The 25758-nt window shown below is 42.7% G+C and overlaps 1 protein-coding gene across 1 annotated transcript in view; it reads right to left on the bottom strand.

Annotated features, from left to right (window-relative positions):
- Nucleotides 1-25758, bottom strand: part of LOC137371954 (actin-related protein 3) — a 72383-nt gene that overhangs the window by 17450 nt on the left and 29175 nt on the right. The window contains exons 3-6 of the mRNA XM_068035117.1: nt 23914-24038; nt 21517-21627; nt 16279-16374; nt 11449-11556 (exon numbers count right to left, since the gene is read on the bottom strand). Of these exons, the coding sequence (XP_067891218.1) occupies nt 11449-11556; nt 16279-16374; nt 21517-21627; nt 23914-24038 (440 nt within the window). The remainder of the gene's footprint in view (nt 1-11448; nt 11557-16278; nt 16375-21516; nt 21628-23913; nt 24039-25758) is intronic.

Below are 25758 nucleotides of genomic sequence, written 5' to 3'. Positions count from 1 at the left end.
ATACAATAATGGGGAGGATTATATCTCTGCTTTCCATATTCTAACTCACACCAGTCTTGTTCACCCATCACCACTGTGCTCACTGACCTAAAATGGCTCCTGGTCTGGCAACACATCAACTTTAAAGTTCACCTTCACCATCTCTGTAACCACTTCCAGTCCTATAACCCTCAAATCTGCACTCTAATTCTAGCCTCCTGCATATCCTTGATTTTAATCACCCCACCAATGGCAGCCATGCCTAGGCCCTAAGCCTCTTTCTCTCTCCTCCTTTAAGACGCTCCTTAAAACCTAGCTTTTTGAGCACACCTTTGGTCACATCTCCTTTTGCGGCTTGGTATCAAATTTTGTTTGATAATGCTCCTGTGAAATGCATTGGAACGTTAAAGGAACTACATAAATGTTACATTCGATAGTCTTTTTCTAATAAGCATAAAGGGATTACTTAGAGAAAAGATGCCTTCTAAGGTATAGTTGTGTTTGAAGTCCCTTTAAAAAGTCAAAGTGCAAATAAAAAACAGAAATCAGATCTTTAAACCATTAACTACTCCAGTAAGGCAAGTGCTCTAAACAGACTTACCCTGGTGTCAAGCTGAAGTTAATTGTTGCTGCTCATTGAAGTCTAGTTTTAGATTGGCAACTGCATGTAAATACTCAGCTTCTCCTCTCAAAGAGGAGCAAGACTAATCAAGGTCAACAGAAACCAACTGAAAATGATTGCCAAGTAAAAGTTTGTTCTGTTATGGTATTTCACTACTTTAAGGAATGTGATATTTTAGTAAAATACACTATGCATTTTTGGCAAGCAAGTTCTGACAAATACACTAGACACTACCTTGACTGTAGGTATAGCATATCTATTGTGCATGCCCAATTCCAGACATTCATTGGTATATAACTATGATGATGCATTTAAGGTCACAATCACGTTACCAAGGATCAATGCCAATGATTCATGCCCCTAAATCTCTCTCTGGAGCCTAGCACTGCTCTCTCCCTCTGCAGCAACATATATGAATGCCTGTCCCAGATACAGACCACCTAATACCTTTGCTGGGGTTAATACAGCTTGCTACATTCAGGCTTATGGCAATTCTGTGGGCTCAGACACAAGATTAAGTTAAGCTGTCCAAGGCCAAACCAGGGTGCAGTGTGGCTGCAGGACCTCTGTCAGCTTGGCTCCCAGAATGACTCTTAACCTCCTTGTTGAAATCCAGTATTACTCTTCCACCACCCAAGAGCAATTACTCATTAATTCTATTTCTTTTGGGAGCAAAAGGGTGGCAAGAGGAGAAGAGGGGATAATTGTAATGTTTTATTTATAAAAGTACAATCAAGAAACATAAACCCTAAGTAAATGCCTATTTTGAAACAAGAGCGCAAAAGTGGCATCGACTCAAGTTCTTACTTTTTCTGGGAAGAGATTAGACTTAAAACAGGATATGCAAATAATAACCAACTGGAAAACTATCAACTTTGCTTCCAATTTTCACCCTTCTCTCACCTTTATATGGCCCATCTCGGACTTCTCTGTCTCCATCTCTGGGGATAGGCTGTCTACTAATATTCATTATAAGCCCACCGACTCCCACAGCTACCTTGACTACACTTCTTCACACCCTGCCTCCTGTAAGGACTCCATTCCATTCTCCCAGTTTCTCCGTCTCCGACCCATTTGCTCTGATGATGCTACCTTCCATGACAGTGCTTCTGAGATGTCTTCCTTTTTCCTCAACTGAGGATTCCCCCCCACTGTGGTTGACAGGGCCCTGAACCGTGTCCCGGCCATTTCCCACACCTCTACCCTCACCCCTTCCCTCCCTCCCTGAACCGTGACAGGGTTCCCTTGTCCTCACTTTCCACCCCACCAGCCTCCACATCCAAAGGATCATCCTCTGCCATTTCCACCACGTCCAACGTGATGCCACTACCAAACTCATCTTCCCCTCCCTTCATTCTTAAGGGATCGTTCCCTCTGCGACACCCTGGCCCACTCCTCCATTACCCCCAGCACCTCACATCCTTCCCACGGTACCTTCCCATGCAATCGCAGGAGGTGTAATAACTGCCCTTTTACCTCCTCTCTCCTCACTATCCAAGGCCCCAAACGCTTTCAGGTGAAGCGACGATTTACTTGCACTTCTTTGAATTTAGTATAATGTATTCGCTGCTCGCAACGTGGTCCCCTCTACATTGGGGAGACCAAACGCAGATTGGGTGACCGCTTTGTGCAGCACCTCCGCTCAGTCCGAAAGCATGACCCCAACCTTCAGGTTGCTTGCCATTTCAACACACCTCTGCTCTCATGCCAACATATCTGTCCTGGGCTTGCTGCAGTGTTCCACTGAACATCAACGCAAGCTCTAGGAACAGCATCTCATTTACCGATTAGGCACACTACAGCCTGCTGGACTGAACACGGAGTTCAATAATTTCAGACATGGTGGGCCTCCCTTATTATTTTGTTATTTTTTATTTGTTTATTTTATTTTAGTTTGTTTCATCACTTTCTATTTTACCATGTGCCTGCCCACTGTTTTTTTTTCATGTTTGTGCTTTGGGCCAGGGCTGTTCATTTTTCTGTCAATTAACACCCTCTGCACTAACGCTTTGTCTTTCAGCACACCATTAACATACCAGTTGACTTTGCTCCATGACCTTCCGGTCAGTTATTCTCTGTGATCCTGTCCTATCAACACCTTCCCTGTTATCTCTTGCCCCATCCCCACTTTATTTGCTTAAAACCTATTACACTTCTAACTTTTGCCACTTCTGATGAAAGGTCACTGACCTGAAATGTTAACTCTGCTTCTCTCCACAGATGCTGCCAGACCTGCTGAGTAGTTCCAGCATTTCTTGTTTTAATAACAAATTTCTGTCTAGCAAGAAATGATGGGGTTTAAAAGCAAACCTGCAATGATGGCTTCCATTTTGCAAAAGTCAAACATGAATGGCATTTATTTCACCAAATACTGGATGTATCTCTACAAAAAAAAAGTAACTCTTTGGCCAGTGGCTATGTTAGTTACTCTTCCACTGTCTGCTGTTCCTCTTTTCATTCTTGCCACTCATAGCGATTTTATTCACTACTCCTTCTTCAGTTTATTTCTAGCCTGATTGCCAGCTGTTATACTCTGCCCCACCCCAATGAATGCCAGCTCCAACTGCACTCCTCTCTTCCATACCAGCTCCTGTTGCTCTCTTCGCAACCTCCTGCTTGTTGTTAGATCTCGTGCCTTTCATTGCTCATACCGTAAATGTCAGCCATCCCCATGTACACGTGGCAGCTCCTGCTGCACATCCCCCTCAGTATTAGCTCCCACTGCTCTTATCCCCAAGTTTCAGTTTCTGCTCCTCTCAACTCAGCATCAGCTCCTGCTGGCACTTCCCACTCAGTGGCAGCTGCCACTGTTTTCCCCATTCCCCCTGGTGTCAACGCCACTGATCTCCCTTCTCTTACCAAAGGAGCAAAACAAATGGTCAAGAAAACACTATATGCCAAATGAGAAATATTAATTGGTTGGAAGCTTACATTAGACTTTGAATGGGGAAAATCCTACAGTTAACTTTAAAAAGAAAACTGGCAGCCAAGATGGCCACCGCAACTTGCATCTAAAACACCTTTGCACAATCCAAGGCCCAACTGGAGACAAGAAGTCGGAGAAGCCCTGGACCCAGGACAATGGCTTGCTCTAAGTAACTAAATTACCTCGGATTGCTTCATTAGCACGGCAGTCCAGGCAATCCTGAAGCATTGACTTTGAAAGAGCAAAGCCCTCAGTGTAAACATTGGCATCCTGGGGCCTCTGGAGCAAATTCTGAACCTTGCATCTCATTAGAAGGTTCCAGAGAGTACCCTGAGGCAGTCATGTAACCATCTGTCCATCTCTGAAAAACTGGGAGTTTTGTTACACAGACAAGAGACAAGCAGTAACTGAGACTGCAGCAGCAAAGGCCGTGTGCCTCCCTGGCTCTCCAGAAATCAAATTTGAAAATCGCCTGCAACAATGGACTGTCCAAGCCTAAAGACTGCTACAGCCAGTGACCAGGGGAAGAGAGCGACCTACAATTCTGTCTCCAAGAAAACCCTGAGCAAAGCAGGCCAATCAAAAAGTGCACTTCGACCAGCCACAGACTTCAAGAATACAACTCCAACCGGAAGACCATCAAATCATCGAACTTCAGACTGTGTATTTAACTTTTATTTATTCTGGACTTTAACCCAACCAAGAAACCTACTTCCCACTTTGTAATCTATTTGTGTATGAGAGATCCTCATGTGAACGCATGTGTGAATGTCTAGCGTATTATTTTAGATCGGGTTAAGCTTGTTGAGTATAATAAACTTACCTCTTTCTTGTTTAAACACAAGAAAGCCTATCTAATTGGTTCTTTCATGATCACAGTAAAGGCAAGGTAAAACACTGAGGTGGTAAGCACAACCACTGTTTAAAAGGGATAAACCCTGCTGCTGTCAAAAAAAGAGGGAGGGCAAGAGGGGACCCCATCCTCACCTTGACCGTAACAAAACATATATAATAAATAAATTCAATGACAAAAACAATTCAGTAGGAAAAGAACTGAAAACAAAAGACAATGGGTAATAAAGATAAGACATGAGAAAAAAAAATTTCATTACGACCTTAGTTTTTCTCAAACATTTCACCACGACCTCCACAGGGGACCTGCATTAAAATGATTAAGGGCCCATGTTAAACCACCACCCCTCCGCCACCATTGAGGCCATAGCACAGGTCTGAGCCTAACTTAAGCCTTTGCATTCTTTAACTCTGGCTTTCCAGGCATTGCCATAGCTCTAAAAATGCACCAGAATTGGTTGGATCTGTGGCTCCGTACCAAGCACAAGACTATAGATACAGATACAGAACTTTCCTTGTGAGCAGAGTCAGAGATAATGCATTTGATCTTGGCAGGTTTTGTACTGGTGCATATATTTGTAGCAAAAATAGATTAACCTTCCATAAAGAGTGTCCATTTTATTGGTCATGTCTCTAAGACGATAAACAGTAAGTTATCAGTCTCACTCCTGTTAAGTGAATTTTCTTGTAGGATGCTTAGCTACAGAAAAAACCTCGTCAAATATTATCTGACTGCTAAAGAGTACCAATACTGCAAAATTAACTGGCTTTATGTTGATCATGGACCATGACAAATGTAACAAATGGATTTGCTGGACAGGTTTCAAGATCAACTGTCCTTCAAACCACAGGAAATTGCATCACTCCCACCAGAAACGCAGCCCACAGTAGTTCTCGGAACAGCAAAATTTTATTCATCAATGCCATTTATGGTGAACTATCCTCTCCAAGTAGTAAGGAAGGGATAAAAGCAAAGGTGCTTGCATTTTGGCAATATTAGCATTTACATTATGGAACACAAATTCCCCAATTAATTAGTTGAGTTGAAAACAAGCTTTATAATCAAAGTATAAAACGTGTGATGAAGCCAATGAGAAACATGCTTTTAAACAAAATTAGATGAAGAATAAAGGGAATAATGGCCTTTAAAAAAAAAAGCAAAGATGCTGCACCTGTTGTTTGGGTACTAAAATGCCTAAGCATCCAAACATGCAAACAAGAAGTGCATACTCATTACAAGTTCAAAGTGCAGTGTCCACCATATCGGAGTCAGCAAAAGGTGTCCAGGCTCAAGGCTGAAAAAGTAGGACCTTTGTATATTTAAATGAGGGGCAGAAGTTCTCCTCCTGCTCCACATTCAAATTACACAGGCTGCTGCTGGCCAGAACACTATCACCCCAACACCAACCATGCAGCCTCACCACCCTCACCCAGTCGTCATTTCAACTTTCTTCTAAGACTCTTTCCTCTTCACTATCCATGAGATAATATGCATGCAACTAAACAAATCTGCCCATGAAGAAAGAAAATTGAAAGCAACTATCTTGACTCTAACCACTGGCTACTTGACATTCAAGATTATACACTTAACCTGTGGAAAATTGCTGGCATAACATAATAGGAGCAGGAATAGGCCATTTGGCCCCTCAAGCCTGCTCCATTATTCAATATCATGGCTGATCTGATTGTGGCCTCAACTCCACTTTCCTGCCTGCACCACCCCCGGCCCCCCACCCCAAGACGCGACTCCCTTAAAGATCAAAATCTGTCGAGCTCAGCCTTGATATTCAATGACAGAGCCTCTAGTGAATAGAATTTGAAAGATTAACGAACCTCAGAAGAAACTCCTCACCTCAGTCTTAAATGGAAGGCCCATTATTTTGAAACTGCGCCCCTAGTTCTAGATTCCCCCGCGAGGGGAAACTTCCTCTCAGCATCTTCCCTGTCAAGCCCCTCAGAATCTTACATGTTTCAATAAGACTACCACTCATTCTTCTAAACTGCAAGGAGTACAGGCCCAAATTACATGACCTTCCCTCAAAAGGTCTAACAAACTTGATTGAATTTTTCTATGAGGGGAAAGCAGTTGATGTAGTCTACATGGACTTCAGTAAGGCTTTTGACAAGGTCCTGCATGGGAGATTGGTTAAGAAGTTAAGAGCCCATGGGGTCTCGGGCAATTTGGCAAATTGGATCCAAAATTGGCTGAGTGGTAAGAGGCAGAGGGTGATGGTTGAGGGTTGTTTTCGCAATCGAAGCATGTGACCAATGGTGTACAGCAGGGATCGGTGCTGGGACTCTTGCGATGTGTAGTGTACATTAATGATTTAGACGTGAATATAGGAGGTATGATCAGTAAGTTCGCAGATGACACAAAAATTGGTGGTGTCAAACAGTGAGGAAGAAAGCTTTAGATTACAGGATAATATAGTTGGGCTGATAGATTGGGCAGAGCAGTGGCAAACTGAATTTAGTCCTGAGAAGCATGAGGTGATGCATTTTGGGAGGACTAACAAGGCAAGGGAATATACAATGGATGGTAGGATCCTAGGAAGTACAGAGGGTGTACTTGTCCATAGATCACTGAAGGCAGCAGCACAGGTAGATAAGGTGGTTAGGAAGGCATTTGGGATACTTGCCTTTATTAGCCAGAGGCATAGAATATAAGAGCAGGGAGGTTATGATGGAGCTGCATAAAACGCTAGTTAGGCCACAGCTGGAGTACTGTGTACAGTTCTGGTCACCACACTATAGGAAGAATGTGATTGCACTGGAGAGGGTACAGAGTAGATTCAGCAGGATGTTGCCTGGGCTGGAGCATTTCAGGTATGAAGACAGGCTGGATAGGCTTGGGCTGTTTTCCTTAGAGCAGAGAAGGCCGAGAGGGGACCTGATTGAGGTATACAAAATTATTAGGGGCATAAATAGGAAGAAACTTTTTCCCTTAGCGAAGGTGTCAAAAGCCAGGGGGCATAGATTTAAGGTAAGGGGCAGGAGGCTTAGAGGGATTTAAGCAAAATATTTTTCACCCAGAGGGTGGTTGGAATCTGGAACGCAGTGCCTGAAGGGGTGGTAGAGGCAGGAACCCTCAACATTTAAGTAGTTAGATGAGCACTTGAAATGCCATAGCATACAAGGCTACCGGCCAAGTGCTGGAAAATGAGATTAGAACAGATAGGTGCTGGATGGCCGGCATGGACACGATGGGCCGAAGGGCCCGTTTCTGTGCTGTATAACTCTATGACTCTAAAAGGTAACCCCTTCATCCCAGGAATCAACATAGTGAACCTTCTCTGAACTGCTTCCAATGCACGCAGATCCCTCCTTAAATAAGGAGGCCAAAACTGTATGCAGTATTCTAGGTGTGGTCTCACCAAGCTCTGTAGTTTGTAACAAAACTTCCCTACCTACTTACTCCATCCCCCTTGCAATAAAGGCCAACATTCCATTTGCCTAACTACTTGCTATACCTGCATGCTAACTTTTTGTGATTCACATGAGGACACCCAGATACTTCTGTATTGCAGCATTCTGCAGTCACCCTCCATTCAAATACTCTGTTTTACTACTCTTTCTCCCTCCCACCCCAGAAAAAGTGTACAATCTCACATTTCCCACATTATACAGCATCGGGCAAATTTTTGCCCAGTCACTTAACCTCTCTCTTTGTGGACTCTGTAGCCCTCACAATTTGTTTTCCTACCTATCTTTGTGTCATCAGCAAATTTGGCTACAATACACAGTCCCTTCATCCAAGTCATTACCATAGGTTGTAAATAGTTGAGACCCTAACACTGATCCCTGTGGCACCCCACTAGTTAGTTTGCCAACTTGAAAATGACCTATTTATCACTAGAAAGTATACAGCTCAGAAAGAGGCCACTTGACCCATCATGTCTGCACTGGCAAACTCTGCTTCCTGTTAGCCAATTTTCTATCCAAGCGTGTTCAAAGTCTCTGCCTTGTTGCCCACTATTAATTCATCCTCATCCTCTAAGGGACCAACGTTTACTTTAGCTACTCTCATATACTTGACAAAGCTCTTACTGTTTTTACATTTGCTAGTTCACTCTCATTCTAATTTCTCCCTCTTTTTTTAAGTCATTCTTTGCCGGTTTCTAAAATTTTTCTAACCTTCTGGCACTAATCTCCGTATCATTGTACTCCTTTTCTGTCAATTCGATACCATCCTTAAAATCCTTAGTTAGTCACGGCTGGTGTATCCTTCTCGTAGAGTCTTTCTTTCTCAAAGGAATATATCTGAGAGTTATTAAATATCGCCTTAAATGTCTGCCACTGCTCATCTACCATGTTACCTTTTAACTTATTTTCCCAATCTCCTGTAGCCAACTCTGTCTTCCATACCTTTGTAATTTAAGATACTAATTTCAGACCCTCAAGCAATCATGTTATGATCACTATTGCCTAGAGGGTTCTTTACAGAGGTCATTAATTCTGTCTCATTACACATTACCAAGTCTAAAATAGTCTGTGCCCTGGTTGATTCCAGAACATATTGTTCTAAGAAACACTATGAATCCACCCTCAAAACTACCTTTGCCAATTTGATTTGTCCAATTGATATGATTAAGATCGTCCACGATTACTGCATTACCTTTCTTACAAACCCATATTTCTGGATTTGTACTCTGCCCTGCAGTGTATTTACTGTTAGGTGGCCTATAAACTACTCCCATCACTGACTTCTTCCCCTTGCTATTTCTTACCTCCATCCAAACTGATTCTACATCTTGATCTTCGAAGCCAATATCATTTCTCACTACTGTACTGATCTCATTTATTAACAGAGCTACCCCACCTCTTTCCCCTTTCTTCCGATTCTTCTGAAATGTCAAATACCCTTGAATATTCAGTTCCCAGCCTTGGCTATCATATTATACCCATTTATTTTTATCTGTGCTATTAATTCATCCATCTTGTAACAAATGTTGCGTGGATTCCGATAAAGAGCCTTTAATTCTGTCTTTTTACCATTTTCCAGTGCACTCATATTTGTACGCTCTATCCCTTCCTGTCAGACTCTGGTCATCATTACCTGTTTCACTACCCTGCATTATTGCCTTGTCCTTTGGCATTAACTTTCAAAATCTCCCCTCATGTGAATCCTCCTCCCCACTATTTAGTTTAAAACCCTCTCTACAGCCCTAGCTATACAATTCACCAGGACACTGGCCCCAGCACAGTTCAAGTGAAGCCCGTCCCAACAATACAACTTCCTCTTTCCCCAGTACTAGTGCCAGTGACCCATGAATCAAAACCCATTACTCCCATACCAATCTGGAGTCTGCGTGGTTCCATTTGGAACAGTGCATCAGCGCACCAAATGACTGCACCTATACTGCAGTATTTTAATTAATAAATAACGGATATTAAGAGCCAAGAGGCCTTTTAACACTACTATACTGAACTGCAAGAGTGACTAGCCATTAGTTTGAAAAATTACGAGGATCTAGTTGCAATTCCAATTTTAATGCAGTGAAGCATTTTTTAGTTTAGACAAACTTTGAGATCATAATTTTTGGTATAAATTTATTTTTAAGCCACTCAGCAAAAAGTCACTTCATGTGTAATGAAAACTGGACAAGCATCCAACTTTACTGAGCTGCTGGGATAGGAACTGGAGCAATATTATTTTTCCTTCTACCATCTTTATGCTCTCTATTTGGTAGAAAAGCAATTCCTGGATCAAGATATTTGAAATAGGTCCATAACAAATTAAAAATAATTTGAGGGAAGACTATGTAGTGGCCATGACTAACAAAAAAAACCCAATTCCAATCATGACAGAGAACATCAAGTTCATAGCAAAATGAGAAAATTCTATTTTCAGCAGTTATCATCTCTATAATACAAAAATTGAACTAAATAAACATTTCATTCCCCAAGACATATTTGCTACTCAGCCATAATTTTTCATTCAATCACCAGATTTTTAGTGGTTGTTTTAAATATTAAAACAGGCCCGCACTCCGCCCGCCCGCTCCCCCCCCCCCCCCCCCACCCCCACAAAGGCACACGTGCGTACTTGTGTAGCACCACCTGCAAACCACAGGAATCCCCCTGCCCTACCTTCTGGAAGATAACATTAACCGCCCAGAGAAAACAGACACCTCTCAGCAGAAAATTTAGTTATGCAGCAACAAATGTGACTTGCTAATAAACAGTAAAATTTGCAACACACTATTCCAACATCCGGAGAGAAAAACAGTTAACATTTTAGGTCATCGACCTTTCTCTTTCCACAGATGCTGCCAGACCTGAGTATTTCCAGCATTTTCTGTTTTTATTTCAGATTTCCAGTTTTTTGCTTTTGGCTCAACACACTGTTCACAGCACACAGTATGCCTGGCTCTCGTTGGCGAGATACCCAATTACTTTACGGACTTCAGTTTGTAAATCTGCAAGCTAAAATACAAGTTTCAAGGCGAATACAGCTAAATACTATGTGCCTTTTTAAAAATTTTTAAATTCATACCCTTTATTACAGCTCCATAAATATGTAACAGCAGCAGCACTGGACTGTTGTAAGACAAGATTGATCACACTGATCACATCTACCCCACAAGAGGGAAGATATCCACCAGTCTCATGGAAAACTGCACGATAACTTCCTCTATGTTCTTCATCGCTCTCCTTATCTACCCCTTTCCAGTCTCATTTATACACTGAAATCTCTTAAATATTAGCCAAAGAAAAAACAGGCCCCATGGGTCTCTACCAGGAATAATAAACATCAAATCCCTGGGTTGTGGAACAGGTACTCTGGATTTTCTCTGCCTTATAATCTAGGAATACTGAAATGAACTACAGTACTCCCATTTATGTCCCAGTTAAGATCAGTTCAGCTAAGTCATATTGATCAAGTATTGAACTGGAATCACCTTAGCCTGTATGGCTTTTAGCCATTGGGGGAAGCCATCAAATTTTGGTTAGAAAGAACTGCGTAAACATCGGCTACTTTCATTGCTCAAATACAGAGCTGAACTTCACACAACAGCCAACCTATTTCAATTTGTAGATTTTAAGGCAGATTCTGATTAACACTTACCACTGGAATGACGTGAGTGACACCATCCCCGCTGTCTATAACTGTCCCAGTCAGTGTTCGCTCTCCAACTTGTCGAGATGTCCATGAGGCAGCTAAGGCAAGGACAGCCTGAAGACAAAACAAAAAGCTAAAGGGTTGTGTTTCAATCATGACTAATGGATATTTTAAAAAATTGTTTTGTAGTTAACTTTAACAGTTTAAAATGCATTAAAAAAGTGCTGCAAAGATTTAGCATAGGTGAATTTCTTCTAAATATGGTTTAGTTTGCATTGCTCTTGTATAGGCAATATGAATTTAGTATTTTTTAAATATTTGAGCAGCCCACTTAATCTTTAAGAAGCTTCCAGGTATTAGAGGAAAAAGCATAATGTCATTCAATTCTTCTGGCAGCATGGGTTAAGGAAGCTAACAGCACTCTGACCAAGACAGAATAATATATTTGATAAGTCTCTAATTACAATGAGAATTAAATACAAGAAAGAGAGGGACCGTGTCAGGACAATTACACTATGTGTCCAGAATGGAGTTAAGTACCTACTTTCTGAAGAAACAAACATACGATGAATGGATGGATATTATCTATAGATGGTACTGGGCATGGTGGGGGGGTGGGGGGGTGGTAGAAGGCAGCTGGCAGCAGGTGAAGAGAAGGAAAGGAAATTGAGGGATTTCAAATTGAGCAATGCTGTTGGAGAAGTACATCAGATTGGAAGTAAAATGACAGCAAAAGAGGAACTGTGAAATCCAGTTGCCTTGAAACATGCAACAATTACAAGGAAACTGTAAATGCTTCTTTGAAGTGCTAAGTTGGATGAAGTACTCTTCCTTAGTTTTCACATAGCAACAGGGAAATGACACATTCATTCATGTCTTAGGAAAAAGCCGAGCTCAGGTTGGCTACAATAAAAATAAAGGCTGCATTTGCTGACAACGCAACCACTAGGTGGCACTGTACTGGCACATTTTTAGTTTAGAGATACAGCACTGAAACAGGCCCTTCGGCCCACTGAGTCTGTGACGACCATCAACCACCCATTTATACTAATCCTACACTAAGCCCATATTCCTATCACATCCCCACCTGTCCCTATACATTTCCCTACCACCTACCTATACTAGGGGCAATTTATAATGGCCAATTAACCTATCAACCTGCAAGTCTTTGGCATGTGGGAGGAAACCGGAGCACCCGGAGGAAACCCACGCAGAGACAGGGAGAACTTGCAAACTCCGCACAGGCAGTACCCAGAATCGAACCCGGGTCCCTGGAGCTGTGAGGCTGCGGTGCTAACCACTGCGACGCCTGCAGCAAATGCAGCCTGTTCCACTTAAACATCACAGTCTGCGACGTTAAGGCAGCTGCCAGGACTAAAGATGGCGCTGCTCAAATAATCACTGGCAAACCCATGGCAGCACACAATGGAAATCTGAAGTACAGCACCTCTGACTGCGCTGCACAATTCTAATTGTTTTTAGTGCCATTCTGTTCTGGCCGCTCGCTCCCTGCCCACTGCTTCCTTCCCACATCGCACTGCCCTAAGAAGCAAGGCGATGTAGGAACACGTGGCAGAGGAGGGAAGCAGCGCCGCCTCAAGCTAGTGTCTGGAGGGATGGGGGAAGAGAGCGGGTGGCTGGGGGAGAAAAGAGAGAGGCGGGGTAGGGTATGGAGCGGAGCGGCGGGGTGGTAGGGGAGAGCAGAGCCGAACAGGCGCGTTGCACGAAGATGTACACGTTACGTGATGACGTTGTCGGCGCATGCACTAACCAGTCCTGGCAAGTCAGAACGCCGTGCATGCGCAGAGAGCAGGAGCCCGTCTGCGCATGTGCGCATCTTGGCACAGCCTGATGTCAGCAGCCAGCTGCATTGTCAGGAATCACTTTGTAAAAGCAAAATTGTGTTAGGCAGCTATCTGCAGGGAGAAGCAACTCCTGCAATGTAGATACCTTACGAGAAAATTGTACAAAAATAAAATTAAGCTAAAACATCTTCAGCTGGGTTAAGTAAAGCCTCTTTAAAATATCATCCAGCAAGACAATTGCTGCATATGCATTGTTGGTTATGCTTGGGGACAGAGAAAGGATCATCTCCCAGTTCGAAGGAGCTAAGCCAGCGAAATGCATAATGTGGAAAAGTGTCAAGCCTTCTGTTTCAACAATTGTAACCTCAACTGTCATGTTCACGACATGGCACTGGATAAAAGCCATGTAATTCACAGGAATTGATAACAAAAACATCTATCATGCATGAAGCATCACTTGTGATGAAGAAACTTGTCAGCAAGGCTATCCTGATCATGGACAGTATACCTGCAAACAATGCAGATGAATCCTTTCGCGAGACACACCAGGAATTTACTTTCCCTCCCACAGGAGGTTCCTTATGTCCTCATCACAACATAGCACCACTGATGAAATAGCCTACTAGCAGACTGCACTAGTGAATTATAACAGGAGATACCAGCAGCAATTCTTTCATCCCTCTACAAGATGGTGAATATAGAAAGAAATCTGATGAAGGGACTAAAGCCAATATAAAGGACGCCATTGGCCTGGAACGGCATTTAAGTAATTTCTCAATTTTTGAAAGTGGCCGTGGCCCAATATCCAAATATTGTAACTGTATTTGTGTCTGAGAGTTTGTTTTAGAACATAAGAAATAGGAGCAGGAGTAGGCCATTCAGCCCCTCAAGCCTTCCCCGCCATTCAAGATGATCATGGCTGATCTGCCCCAGACCTCAACTCCTCTTTTGTGCCAGCTCCTCATAGCCCTCAATTCTCCAATATTTCAAAAATCTATCTACCTCCTCTTTAAATATCTTCAGTGATCTAGCCTCCACAACTCTCTGGGGTAGAGAATTCCAGACATTCATTACCCTCAGAAGAAATTCCTTCACATCTCAGTTTTAAATGAGCATGCCCTTATTCTGTAACTATATCCCCTAGTTTGAGATTCCCCCACTAGTGGAAACATCTTAACATCTACCATGTCAAGCTCCCTCAGAAACTTGTATGATCCAATAAGATCACCCCTCATTCTTCTAAACTCTAATGAATAAAGGCCTAACTTGTTTAGCCTTTCTGGATAAGTCGACCCCTTCATCCCAGGTATCAGCCTAGGGAATCTTTTTTGAACTGCCTCCAATGCCAGTATATCCTTTATTAAAAACAGGGACCAAAACTGTACAGTACTCCAGGTGCAACCTCACCAACAGCCTGTACAATTATAACAAGACTTCCCTATTTTTAAACTCCAACCCCCAAGCAATAAAGGTCAAAATTCCATTTGCCGTCTTAATTACTTGCTGCACCTGCATGCTAACTTTTTGTGTTTCATGCACAAGAACACCAGATCCCTCTGTGCTGCACTTTTTGGAGTCTCTCTCCATTTAAATAATAGTCTGCCTTTTGATTCTTCTTACAAAAGTGCACGAACTCACACTTTCCTACATTAAACTCCATCTGCCAAGATTTTGCTCACTCAACCTATCTATATCCCCTTGCAGATTCCTTATGTCCTCATCACAACATGCCCTCCCACCTATTTTTGTATCAGCAGCAAATTTGGATATATTACACTCTGCCCCCTCCTCCAAGTCTTTAATATAGATAGTAAATAATTGAGGCCCTAGGACTGATCTTTGTGGCACTCCACTAGTTGCATCTTTCCAACATGAAAAAGGCCCATTAATCCTGACTCTGTCTTCTGTGTGTTAACCAATCCTCAATCCATGTTAATACATTACCCCCAATACCGTGGGCTCCGATCTGGTGCAATAATCTTTTATGTGGTACCTTATCGAATGCTTTCTGGAAATCCAAATACACAACATCTACTAGTTCCCCTTTATCAACTCTACTTGTTATATCCTAAAAGAACTCTAGCAAATTTGTCAAACATGATTTCCCTTTCACAAAACCATGTTGACTCTGCTTGATTGCATTAAGCTTTTCTAAATGTCCTGCTATTTCTTCCTTAATAACGGACTCTAGCATTTTCCCAATGACAGATGTTAAAGGCTGGCTGGCCTTTAGTTTCCTGCTTTTTGTCTCCCCCCCCCCCCCCCCCCCCTCTTAAACAAGGGCGTCACATTAGCGGTTTTCCAATGCGCTGGGACCCTCCCGGAATCCAGTGAGTTCTGGAATATTTCGACCAATGCCTCCACTACCTCTGCAGCCACATCCTTTAAAACCCTTGGATGCAGGCCATCAGGTCCTGGCGACTTGTTTGCCTTTCGGCCCATTAGTTTGTCAAATACTTGTCCCTTGTGCTAGAGACTGTTACAAGATCTTTCCTCCCATTAGCTCCTTGCTTATCTGATATCTGTTTAGATAGAAATGGCCAATATAGCATTGAACAACAGACAACTATTATTAATCCGTTGCTGGGTACAATGAAGTGGATGATGGCGACATCAGGTAATGGAAAGTGTGAGGCAAAGGCTCAGGCGAAGAAAATCCCAAGGCAGAGAAGCTATCAATGGGGCTGTTGTGCTTCATGGAACAGAAAAACCAAGTTACAACCAGAACACGTTCCTTAAGCAGCATATAAATGGGCATCATCAGTGTCAGTGGAATCGTTAATTGTCTCATCAATAAATTATTGTACATGTTTTTAGATTAACTGCTTACACTGCCATCTTAAAAAGGTGCACTGAAAATAAACTTTAAAACGATGTTATTGAAATTCTGGTCTAGCGAATGGGTTCCAGTTGGTTACTTGGTAGAATCCCAGTGCATAAGAATCTCCCAATATTGCACAATAACGCAAACATCCAACAACAAAATCAATTTACTGACAAAGTGTTATAGAAGAGCAAAGTTTTACCTTACCTGGACAGCAATGTAAAGGCCTGGCACATTGAAAGATTCAAACATGATCTCAGCAGTATATTCTCTATTTTCTGGAGTATTTAATGGTGGTTCAGTCTGTTGAAGATATCATTCCAGCCATTTAGTAAATTGTAGCTGAAGTATTGTATTCATGAATGTTATGTGCATGCAATTCAAAATGCATTACAGCAATTTACTTCAGAACTTGGACTATAAGAGACAGAATTATTTTCTGTGATATCTCAATGACAACTCAATAAGTTACCAGATTAGAAGACCATCAAGGTTAGCAATTTTGCTTTGCCTCATTTCTCAAATACTTATGGAGAGCCTGCAGTATTATAACTTCAACATATGGAACACAACAGGTCTCCAGTTTTTTTTATATAGTAAGTAGTTTTTTTTAAGGGAATCAAGGTTCCTAGTGTAAATAATTTCTAATTTTTTTGAGTAATGTAAGGGAGTAAATTAAGGGTAATTCATGGTAGGGCAGCCCGGCAGCGTGGAGTGCTCCTCCTGTGCAATGTGGGAAGTCAGGGACACTTCCAGTGTCCACGGCGAAAACGTGTGCAGGAAGTGTCTCCAGCTACAGATACTTGAAATCAGTGTTTCGGATCTGGAGCAGTGGCTAGCGACACTGGAGCATCCGCCAGGCTAAGATTATCATGGATAGCATGTACAGGGAGGTGGTCACACCGCAGGTAAAGACTGCTCAGGCAGAAAGGGAATGGGTGACTGCCAGGCAGAGACGAATTAGGCGGGTTGTGCAGGAGTCCCGAGTCCGTCTCCCTCTCTAACAGATTTTACATATTGGATACTATTGGGGGAGATAGCTTCTCAGGGGAATGCAGCAAGAGCCAAGTCTGTGGCACCAAGGGTGGCTCAGCAGCAGAGGAGAGGGGGAAAGAAAGAGTGGGAGAGCTATAATGATAGGGGATTCCATCGTAAGGGGTACAGTTAGGCATTTCTGTGGTCACAAACGTAACGCGAGGATGGTATGTTGCTCCCTGGTGCTACGGTCAAGAAGGTCACGGAGTGGCGACAGGACATTTTGAAGGGGGAGGGTGAACAGTCAGAGGTCGTGGTCCACATTGGTACCAACGACATAGGCAGAAAGAGGGACGAGGTCCTGCAATAAGAATTTAAGGAGCTAGGTAGCAGATTAAAAAGCAGGACCTCAAAAGGTTGTAATCTCTGGATTACTCCCGGTACCATGTGCTAGTGAGCATAGGAATAGAAGAATAGAGCAGATGAATGCATGGCGAAAGTCATGGTGCAGGAAGGAGAGCTTCAGTTTCATGGATCACTGGGTCTGTTTCTGGTGAAGGTGGGACCTGTACAAGTTGGATGGGTTGCACCTGAACGGGGCCAACATCCTTGCAGGGAGGTTTGCTAGTGCTGTTGGGGGGTGGGGGGGGGGGGGGGGGGGGGGGGGGGGGAGGTGGGAGGTTAAACTAATTTGGCAGGGGAATGGGACAGAGTGGAGGTACTGTAGGGGGTGATGCACAGCCAAATATAGAAGAAAAACGAAATCAGTCTGCAAGGCAGAGCAAATATAGACCTGTTAAGGCACAAGCAGATAATGCAAGGCTGGACTGCATCTATTTTAACGCAAGGAATCTTACAAGTGAGGCAGATGAATTGAGGGCGTTGATTAACACATAGGAATATGATATTATCACAGAGACATGGTTGAGGGAAGGGAAGGACTGGCAGCTCAATATTCCAGGGTATAGAATCTTCAGGCATGACGCGGGCTAGGTGGGGTGTGGTGTAAAAGAGGAGGTGGCATTGCACTATTGGTCAAGGAGTCAATTACTGCAGTAAGGAGGGATGATATCTTAGACGGTTCCACAAATAGGCCATATGGGTAGAACTTAAAAACAAAAAGGGAGCAATCACTTGGCTGGGAGTGTACTATAAGCCTCCAAACAGTGTGGGGAGCCGGGGAATGTAGGTGAGGTTTTAAATGATTACTTTTCATCTGTGTTCACTATGGAGACAGATATAGATATCAGGGAGGGGGATTGTGATATACTTGAACAAATTAGCATTGAAAGGAAGGTGGTGATGGCAGTTTTCGCGGGCTTAAAAGTGGATAAATCCCCAATCCCAGATGAGTTGTATCCCAGGCTATGTGAGACAAAGGAGGAGATTGCAGGGGCTCCGACACAAATTTTCAAATCCTCTCTGGCCACAGGAGACGTGCCAGAGGATTGGAGGACAGCGAATGTTGTACCATTATTCAAGGATAGTAGGGATAAACCAGGTAATTACAGGCCAGTGAGTCTAACATCAGTGGTAGGGAAATTATTGGAAAAAATTCTGAGGGACAGGATTAATCTCCACTTGGAGAGGCAGGGATTAATCAGGGATAATCAGCATGGCTTTGTCAGGGGGAGATCATGTCTAACAAGTTTGATTAAATTTTTTGAGGTGGTGACTAGGTGTGTAGATGAGGGTAAAACAGTTGATGAAGTCTACATGGAGTTCAGTAAGGCTTTTGATAAAGTCCCACATGGGAGATTGGTCAACAAGCTAAGAGTCCATGGGATCTAGGGCAATTTGGCAAATTGGATCCAAAATTAGCTTAGTTGCAAGAGGCAGAGGGTGATGGCCAAGGGTTGCTTTTGTGATTGGAAGCCTGTGACCAGTGGTATATCGCAGGGATCGGTGCTGGAACCCTTGCTGTTTGTAGTGTACATTAATGATTTAGACGTGAATATAGGAGGTATGATAACTAAGTTGGCAAGCGACACGAAAATTGGTGGTGTCGTAAATAGTGAGGAGGAAATCCTTAGATTACAGGACGATCTAGTTGGGCTGGTAAGATGGGCAGAGCAGTGGCAAATGGAATTTAATCCTGAGAAGTGTAAGGTGATGCATTTTGGGAGGACTAACAAGGCAAAGGAATATACAATGGATAGTAGGACCCTGGGAAGTACAGAGGGACCCTGTTATACTTGTCCATAGATCACTGAAGGCAGCAGCACAGGTAGATAAGGTGGTTAGGAAGGCATATGGGATAGCTGCCTTTATTAGCCAGAGGCATAGAATATAAGAGCAGGGAGGTTATGATGGAGCTGTATAAAACACTAGTTAGGCCACAGCTGAAATACTGTGTACAGTTCTGGTCGCCACACTATAGGAAGGATGTGATTGCACTGGAGGGGGTGCAGAGGAGATTCACCAGGATGTTGCCTGGGCTGGAGCATTTCAGCTATGAAGAGAGACTGGGTGGGCTAGCGTTGTTTTGCTTATAGCAAAGGCGCTTTTTCCCTTAGCGGAGGTGTCAATAACTGGGGGCATAGATTTAAGCTAAGGGGCAGGAAGTTTAGAGGGGATTTGAAGAAAATAATTTTCACCCAAAGGGTGGTTGGAATCTGGAGCACACTGCCTGAGGGGGTAATAGAGGCAGGAACCCTCAACATTTAAGTACTATTTAGATGAACACTTGAAACACCATAGCATACAAGGCTATGGGCCAAGTGCCTGAAAATGAGATTAGAATAGATAGGTGCTTGATGGCCGGCGCAGCAGAGTGAGCCCAAGGGCCTGTTTCTGTGCTGTATAACACTATGACAATTCAAGGTTATTATACATTGAGTACGTCTATTTACTAACCGATTGGTTACTTCAGTACTCAGTTGCAGAACTTCAGGCTTATCTCAGTCTTAATACTCAGTTCCTAAAGCAATCTAGATTTCTCAATTTCACCAGTAATTTTATGTCCTTCCCCATTAATAAAGTTCTAATGAATAAAAAGTGAAATTATTTTTGTTCTTTTCTAATCACATATCACTTTCAATATCCTTGGTTGAAAATATGCTCCCAGATGCCTACCTATTACTCTATGGCTAATCATACGGACATACAAATTAGGAGCATAAGTAGGCCATTCGACCCCTCGAGCCTGCTCCACCATTTAATAAGATCACGACTGATCTGTTTGCATCTCGAATTCCACAATCCCATCTACCCTGATAACTTTTGAATCCCTTGCTTAACAGGAATCTATCTACCTCTGCTTTAAAAATATTCAATGACCCCACCTCCACCACCTTCTGAGGCAGAGAGTTCCAAAGGTGCACAGCCCTCAGAAAAAATTTCTCCTCATCTGTCCTAAAATGGTGACCCCAATTTAAAACAGTGCCCCCTAACTCTGGATTCACCCACAAGGGGAAACATCCCCTCCACATCCACCTTGTCAAGACCATTCAGCATCTTATAAACTTCAATCAAGTCTCTCCGCACTCTTCTAAACTCCCAGTAAAAACAAGTTCAGTCTGTCCAACCTTTCCTCATAAAACAACCTGCTCATTCCAGGTATCTACCTAGTAAACCTCCTCTGAACTACCCCCAATGCTTTTACATCCTTCCTTAAATAAGGAGACCAAAACTGCACACAATATTCGAGATGTGGTCTCATCCATGCCCTGAATAACTGAAGCATAACATCCTTACATTTATTTTCAATTCCTCTCTTAAAAAAGGATAGCATTCCATTAGACTTTAGTACTTGCTGTACCTGCATGCTAACTTTTTGCGACTCATGCATAACACCTAGATCCCTCTGCACCCCGGAGTTTTGCAGTCGTTTACCATTTAATATTCTTCCTGCCAAAGTGAACAACTTCAGTTTCCCACATTATACTCCATCTGCCAGATTTTTTGTCCATTCACTCAATCTAACTATAATCTGTCCTCTTCACAACATACTTCCCTACCTATCTTGGCGTCACCTGTAAATTTAGCTACCATGCCATCGCTGCCCTCATCTAAGTCATTGACATGAATTGTAAAATGTTGAGGCCCCAGCACAGACCCCTGCGCGACTCCACTCATCACATCCTGCCAATCAAAAAACGACCCATTCGTGCATACTCTGTTTTCTGCCATCCAACCAATCTTCTATCCATGCTAATATGTTACTCCCTACATCACGAGCTCCTACTTTGCGTAATAACCTTTTATGTGGCACCTTGACAAATGCCTTCTGGAAATTCAAGTACAGTACGTCAATGGGCTCCCCTTAAACCACAGCGCATGTTACTCCTTCAAATAACTCCAATAAATTGGTTAAACATGATTTCCCTATCATAACATACAATCATAGCCCTTCAAATGAAACATAGTTTATAAATATCGCACAACATACTAGAACTCCAATACACAGTATTAATTAATCTTTACATTTAAAGTTACTATTCACATATCAAGTGGTACAGCTTTACTTACCAAAAGGAAATAATGATCTTCCGGCTCTGCTCGAAGGTATTTAAAGATTACTTGTTCCATAAATCTCTCCATGAGATCCCAGTCTTCAACTATGCCATGGCGAATAGGCCACTATTGCAGAAAATAACATTTTACATCAATAATTTGATATTTTATAAATATAATCAATCCTTCAATCAGGTAATACATTAAAGCTCAAATATCATGAGCTCATAAAAAGGTTAGACATTTAAAATGCAACATTTCAAGTGTAACTGATAGAAAGCATAGAGTGCACAATTGTTTTATTGAAGTCAGATAAGCAAAGTTGTTGCAGTAAGGCAAGTTTATTTAAGTGTGTGCTGTAGGCCTATATCCACTAGAAACTGGATTAAGCATGCCTAAATTTATTTCAGTCTCTCCTGTAAGTGGCCTATCTCAACAGTACTATAGTTGATAATTTACTGCAAGCTGTTCACATAGATTTGAAAAGTAAATGTTACCAAGCCAAATTTATACTCAACCTAAGCATAACCTAGTGCAGAGCCATTTCAGTAACAAAACAGAATTAAATTTGGCCATAATCTTCTGTATATTTCCCACTAGATTTACATAACTTTATACTGAACTGATAGTCAAGATGACTATGAGAGGAGCACAATACTTCATTAGCAAAGTATGACTGCATAACTATATAACTGTCCAAACTCCAAGATGTTATTCTAATATATCAGCTATTCTCTTTTCAAAATAAGTTTGCAAAGGAAATTGTACAAAGCTGCCAGTTTCCTGCTAACGGTCAACATCATGGCAAACTCTAATGTTAATCACTCCAAATAGGTTATACATAATGTTATTAACACTGAAGGACTAGTGGTTGCCTGATATTTCCCCAGTAATCAAGTGTGGACTAATACTTAATTTTACAGCATAGGGAAGGTTGGAAAGTTACTCTTTTTTTCCCACACAAGGAACTGGTAATTTCAGTGGATTAGACAACTTCAACAGCTGGGATCTGAATTCAAATTCAAACTACTGAGATAGGCCACTTACAGAACAGCCTATGAGAAATCTATGTAGGCTTGCTTAATCCAGTTGAGTTTATAGGCCTACAGCACAAAGCTGTCTCTACTTCAGCAGGTGATGCCTCTGGGGAGGTCAAACAAGGCAAAGGAATATATGATTAATGGGAAAATACTGAAGTGTAGAGGAAGTGAGGGACCTTGGAGTGAATTTCCACAGATCCCTGAAGGTAGGAAAGGTCGCTAAGGTGGTTAAGACACAGGGAATCCTTTCCTTTATTAGCTGAGGTATAGAATATAACAGCAGGGAGGTTATGCTGGAACTGTATAACTCATTGGTTAGGCCGCAACTTGAGTACTGTGTGCAGTTCTGGTTACCTGATTACCAAAAGGATGTAATTGCACTAGAGAGGGTACAGAGATGATTTACTAGGATGTTGCCAGGACTGGAAAAATGCAGCTATGAGTATAGATTGGATAGGCTAGGGTTGTTCTCCTTGGAACAGAGAAGGCTGAGGAGAGATCTGATTGAAATGTACAAAATTGAGGGGCCTGGATAGAGTGCAGGTAAAGGGCCTATTCACCTGAGCAGAGGTCAGTGACGAGGGGGCATAGATTTAAAGTGATTGGTAGAAAAATTAGAGGGAGATGAGGAAAAACCTTTTCACCCGGGGGTGGTCAGGGTCTGGAACTCACTGCCTGAAAGGGTAGTTGAGGCAGAAACCCTCAACTCATTCAAAGGGAGTCTGCATATGCACCTCAAGTGCCATCATCTGCAGGGCTATGGACCAAATGCTGGAAGGTGGGATTAGAATAGGAGGATCATTTTTCAGACGGCACAGACACGATGGGCCAAGTGGCCTTTTCTGTGCCTTAAACTTTCTATGATTCAGCAATGCCACTCAAGACTGGCCCAAAAATGGCCGACTTGGGTAATAGAAAACAAATGCCACAGTCGTGGAGTAAATGGTGCTATTCTGCAGTTGGGACGAGGCAAAATATTGGGGTAAGAGTAGAAATCATCGTATTTTGTATCAAGCATTGTATTTTTTATCAAGCAATGTCATATAAATTGGTAACCAAGTACCATAAATTAAAGACCATGATCAACAGAATAAAAGGTTAGTTCTTTTTTATATAAACACGGTTGTTAGGTTACAAATGCCCTGCCGGAAACAATAGCATAACCCAAAGCAGCTTTTAAAAGGGAAGCATATAAATATTTGATGTATGCATATATTTAATAAGTACAGGGAACTATCTTTCTTGCAATTACTTTACTGCAGTAAGCATCAAGATTACATTTTAGCTATTTTCACAGTAATTGGAACATCACACTAGTATAACAAATGCATAATATTGATTAGTATGTGGTATATGTAACTACTAAACTTGCCTTTGTTGCATAAGTAGGTTTGTCTATTGCTTCATCACCTATGAAGAAATCCAAATCATCAACCCCTTTCATCACCCTCCTTTGAGCTTGGTCACCAACTTTTGCAGACTCCTTGATAGCAATACCTTAGGGTATAGTGGAGAAAAAAGATCTATATGATAAACAGCAGCAGTTTATGCACAAGAAAATATACACTTCCAAAATGCTCATTGAGAACACAATGCTTTCTCTGTTTCAATAATGCACACAACTTATCATTTACAGATCATTGTATTTCTCTTTAAACTTATATTTTGTATAAAGGTGCACCCGTTATATATTTACATCATACTGCAAAAGCCAGAAACAAATTGAACTTGCACTAATTAGCAACCTTCACGAAGTTTATTCAGATAGAGCTTCCAGCCTGCTTTGAGTAATTTTCAAACCCATTTATACTTCGCATTAATATTCCATTTAGGTCTTTTTGAAAGCTTAAAATACAATTGAAAAGCTAGTTTAATAATACAAAAGTAAAAATAGCCCAAATGTCATCCAAGAATATGGTGTATTACAAAAAATTATACTATTAATATTTTATGACACCCATATTGGAAAAAAGACACGACCCAGCCCCAATTGACTCCATCGCGGAACAGCTCCTCGGCCACAGCTTCAAAGCACATCTGCAGCGCAATGTCGGTGAATTCCTGCTGGTACTGGTGCTCGAAGCTGTCGCCCACCACCCGGAGGACGCGGTGAGTTTTCTCGGCGGCAATGGTGGGAGTTGTTGAAATGTTTTATTACCTGCACCCCCTTCCTCCACTCCCCCTTCCCAGCTCCCCACCCTCCCCGCACCCACTTCCCAGCTCCCCCTTCCCCCCACCGGCAGCCACCTATCCCCGAGCAGGGGCCCTAACAACCCCACTGCCTTGTGGGCGTCTCGTGAGAGACCAAGGCTAAGGGAGAAAAGCCTAACAGAAAATCCAGAGCGGAACCCCGAAGGCGGTCATGTGTCACCTTTGGCATGTTTCCGGCAGTTCCTGCAGCCATACTGGTGCCAAACGTCATGCTCTGCACTCCTTTGGACCTCACCAGGAAGGCCGAGAGGGGGGTTTTGACACTCACAACCTCTATACATCTACCCAGGCATGCGCCATGGAGAGGTCACTCCATAGTCGCCTCACAGCGACCAAAACAACACAGAAGGCAGCAGTTACGGGTTATAAGTCCAGCTCAATTGGCGTAGAGATTGGGCACACGGGTTGCCTTTGTCGGTATGAGAGGTCATCGCAACTCACTGGACAGCTACCGTCCACCTCAAACCGGGCAGCCCCCTATCAGTAAGGTTCTTACCTGCCACAGTCCACCTGCTTCAATGGGTGCTTGGAGCTCAGGGTCATTGCCCTGAAAGTGGACTGCAACACCGCACCAAACAGCACGACAAAAAAAGGAAAAAAGGTACCAGCCCTTCGTTTTGCAAGCTGGAACGTCAGAACTGTGTGTTCTGGCCTGTCGGAAGACCTTACACAAATCAACGATTCTCGGAAGACCGCCATCATTAACAACGAGCTCAGTAGACTCAATGTGGACATTGCAGCACTTCAGGAGACATGCCTCCCTGTGAGCGGATCTCAGAGCGCAAAACTACACCTTCTACTGGCAGGGTAGGGATCCTGAAGAACCAAGACAGCATGAAGTGGGCTTCGCCATCAGAAACTCCTTGCTCAGCATGATAGAGCCACCTTCAAAAGGCTCGGAACACATACTGTCCATCCGACTGCTCACTGCCTCTGGTCCAGTACACCTACTCAGCATCTCTGCTCCAACACTCTGCTCCCCACATGGAGCTAAAGACCAGTTCTA

This window comes from Heterodontus francisci, chromosome 7 (assembly GCF_036365525.1).
Source record: "Heterodontus francisci isolate sHetFra1 chromosome 7, sHetFra1.hap1, whole genome shotgun sequence".
Classification (NCBI taxonomy): domain Eukaryota; kingdom Metazoa; phylum Chordata; class Chondrichthyes; order Heterodontiformes; family Heterodontidae; genus Heterodontus; species Heterodontus francisci.
Note: the sequence above shows the minus strand (reverse complement) of the source record. Positions and strands in the feature narration are given on the sequence as shown.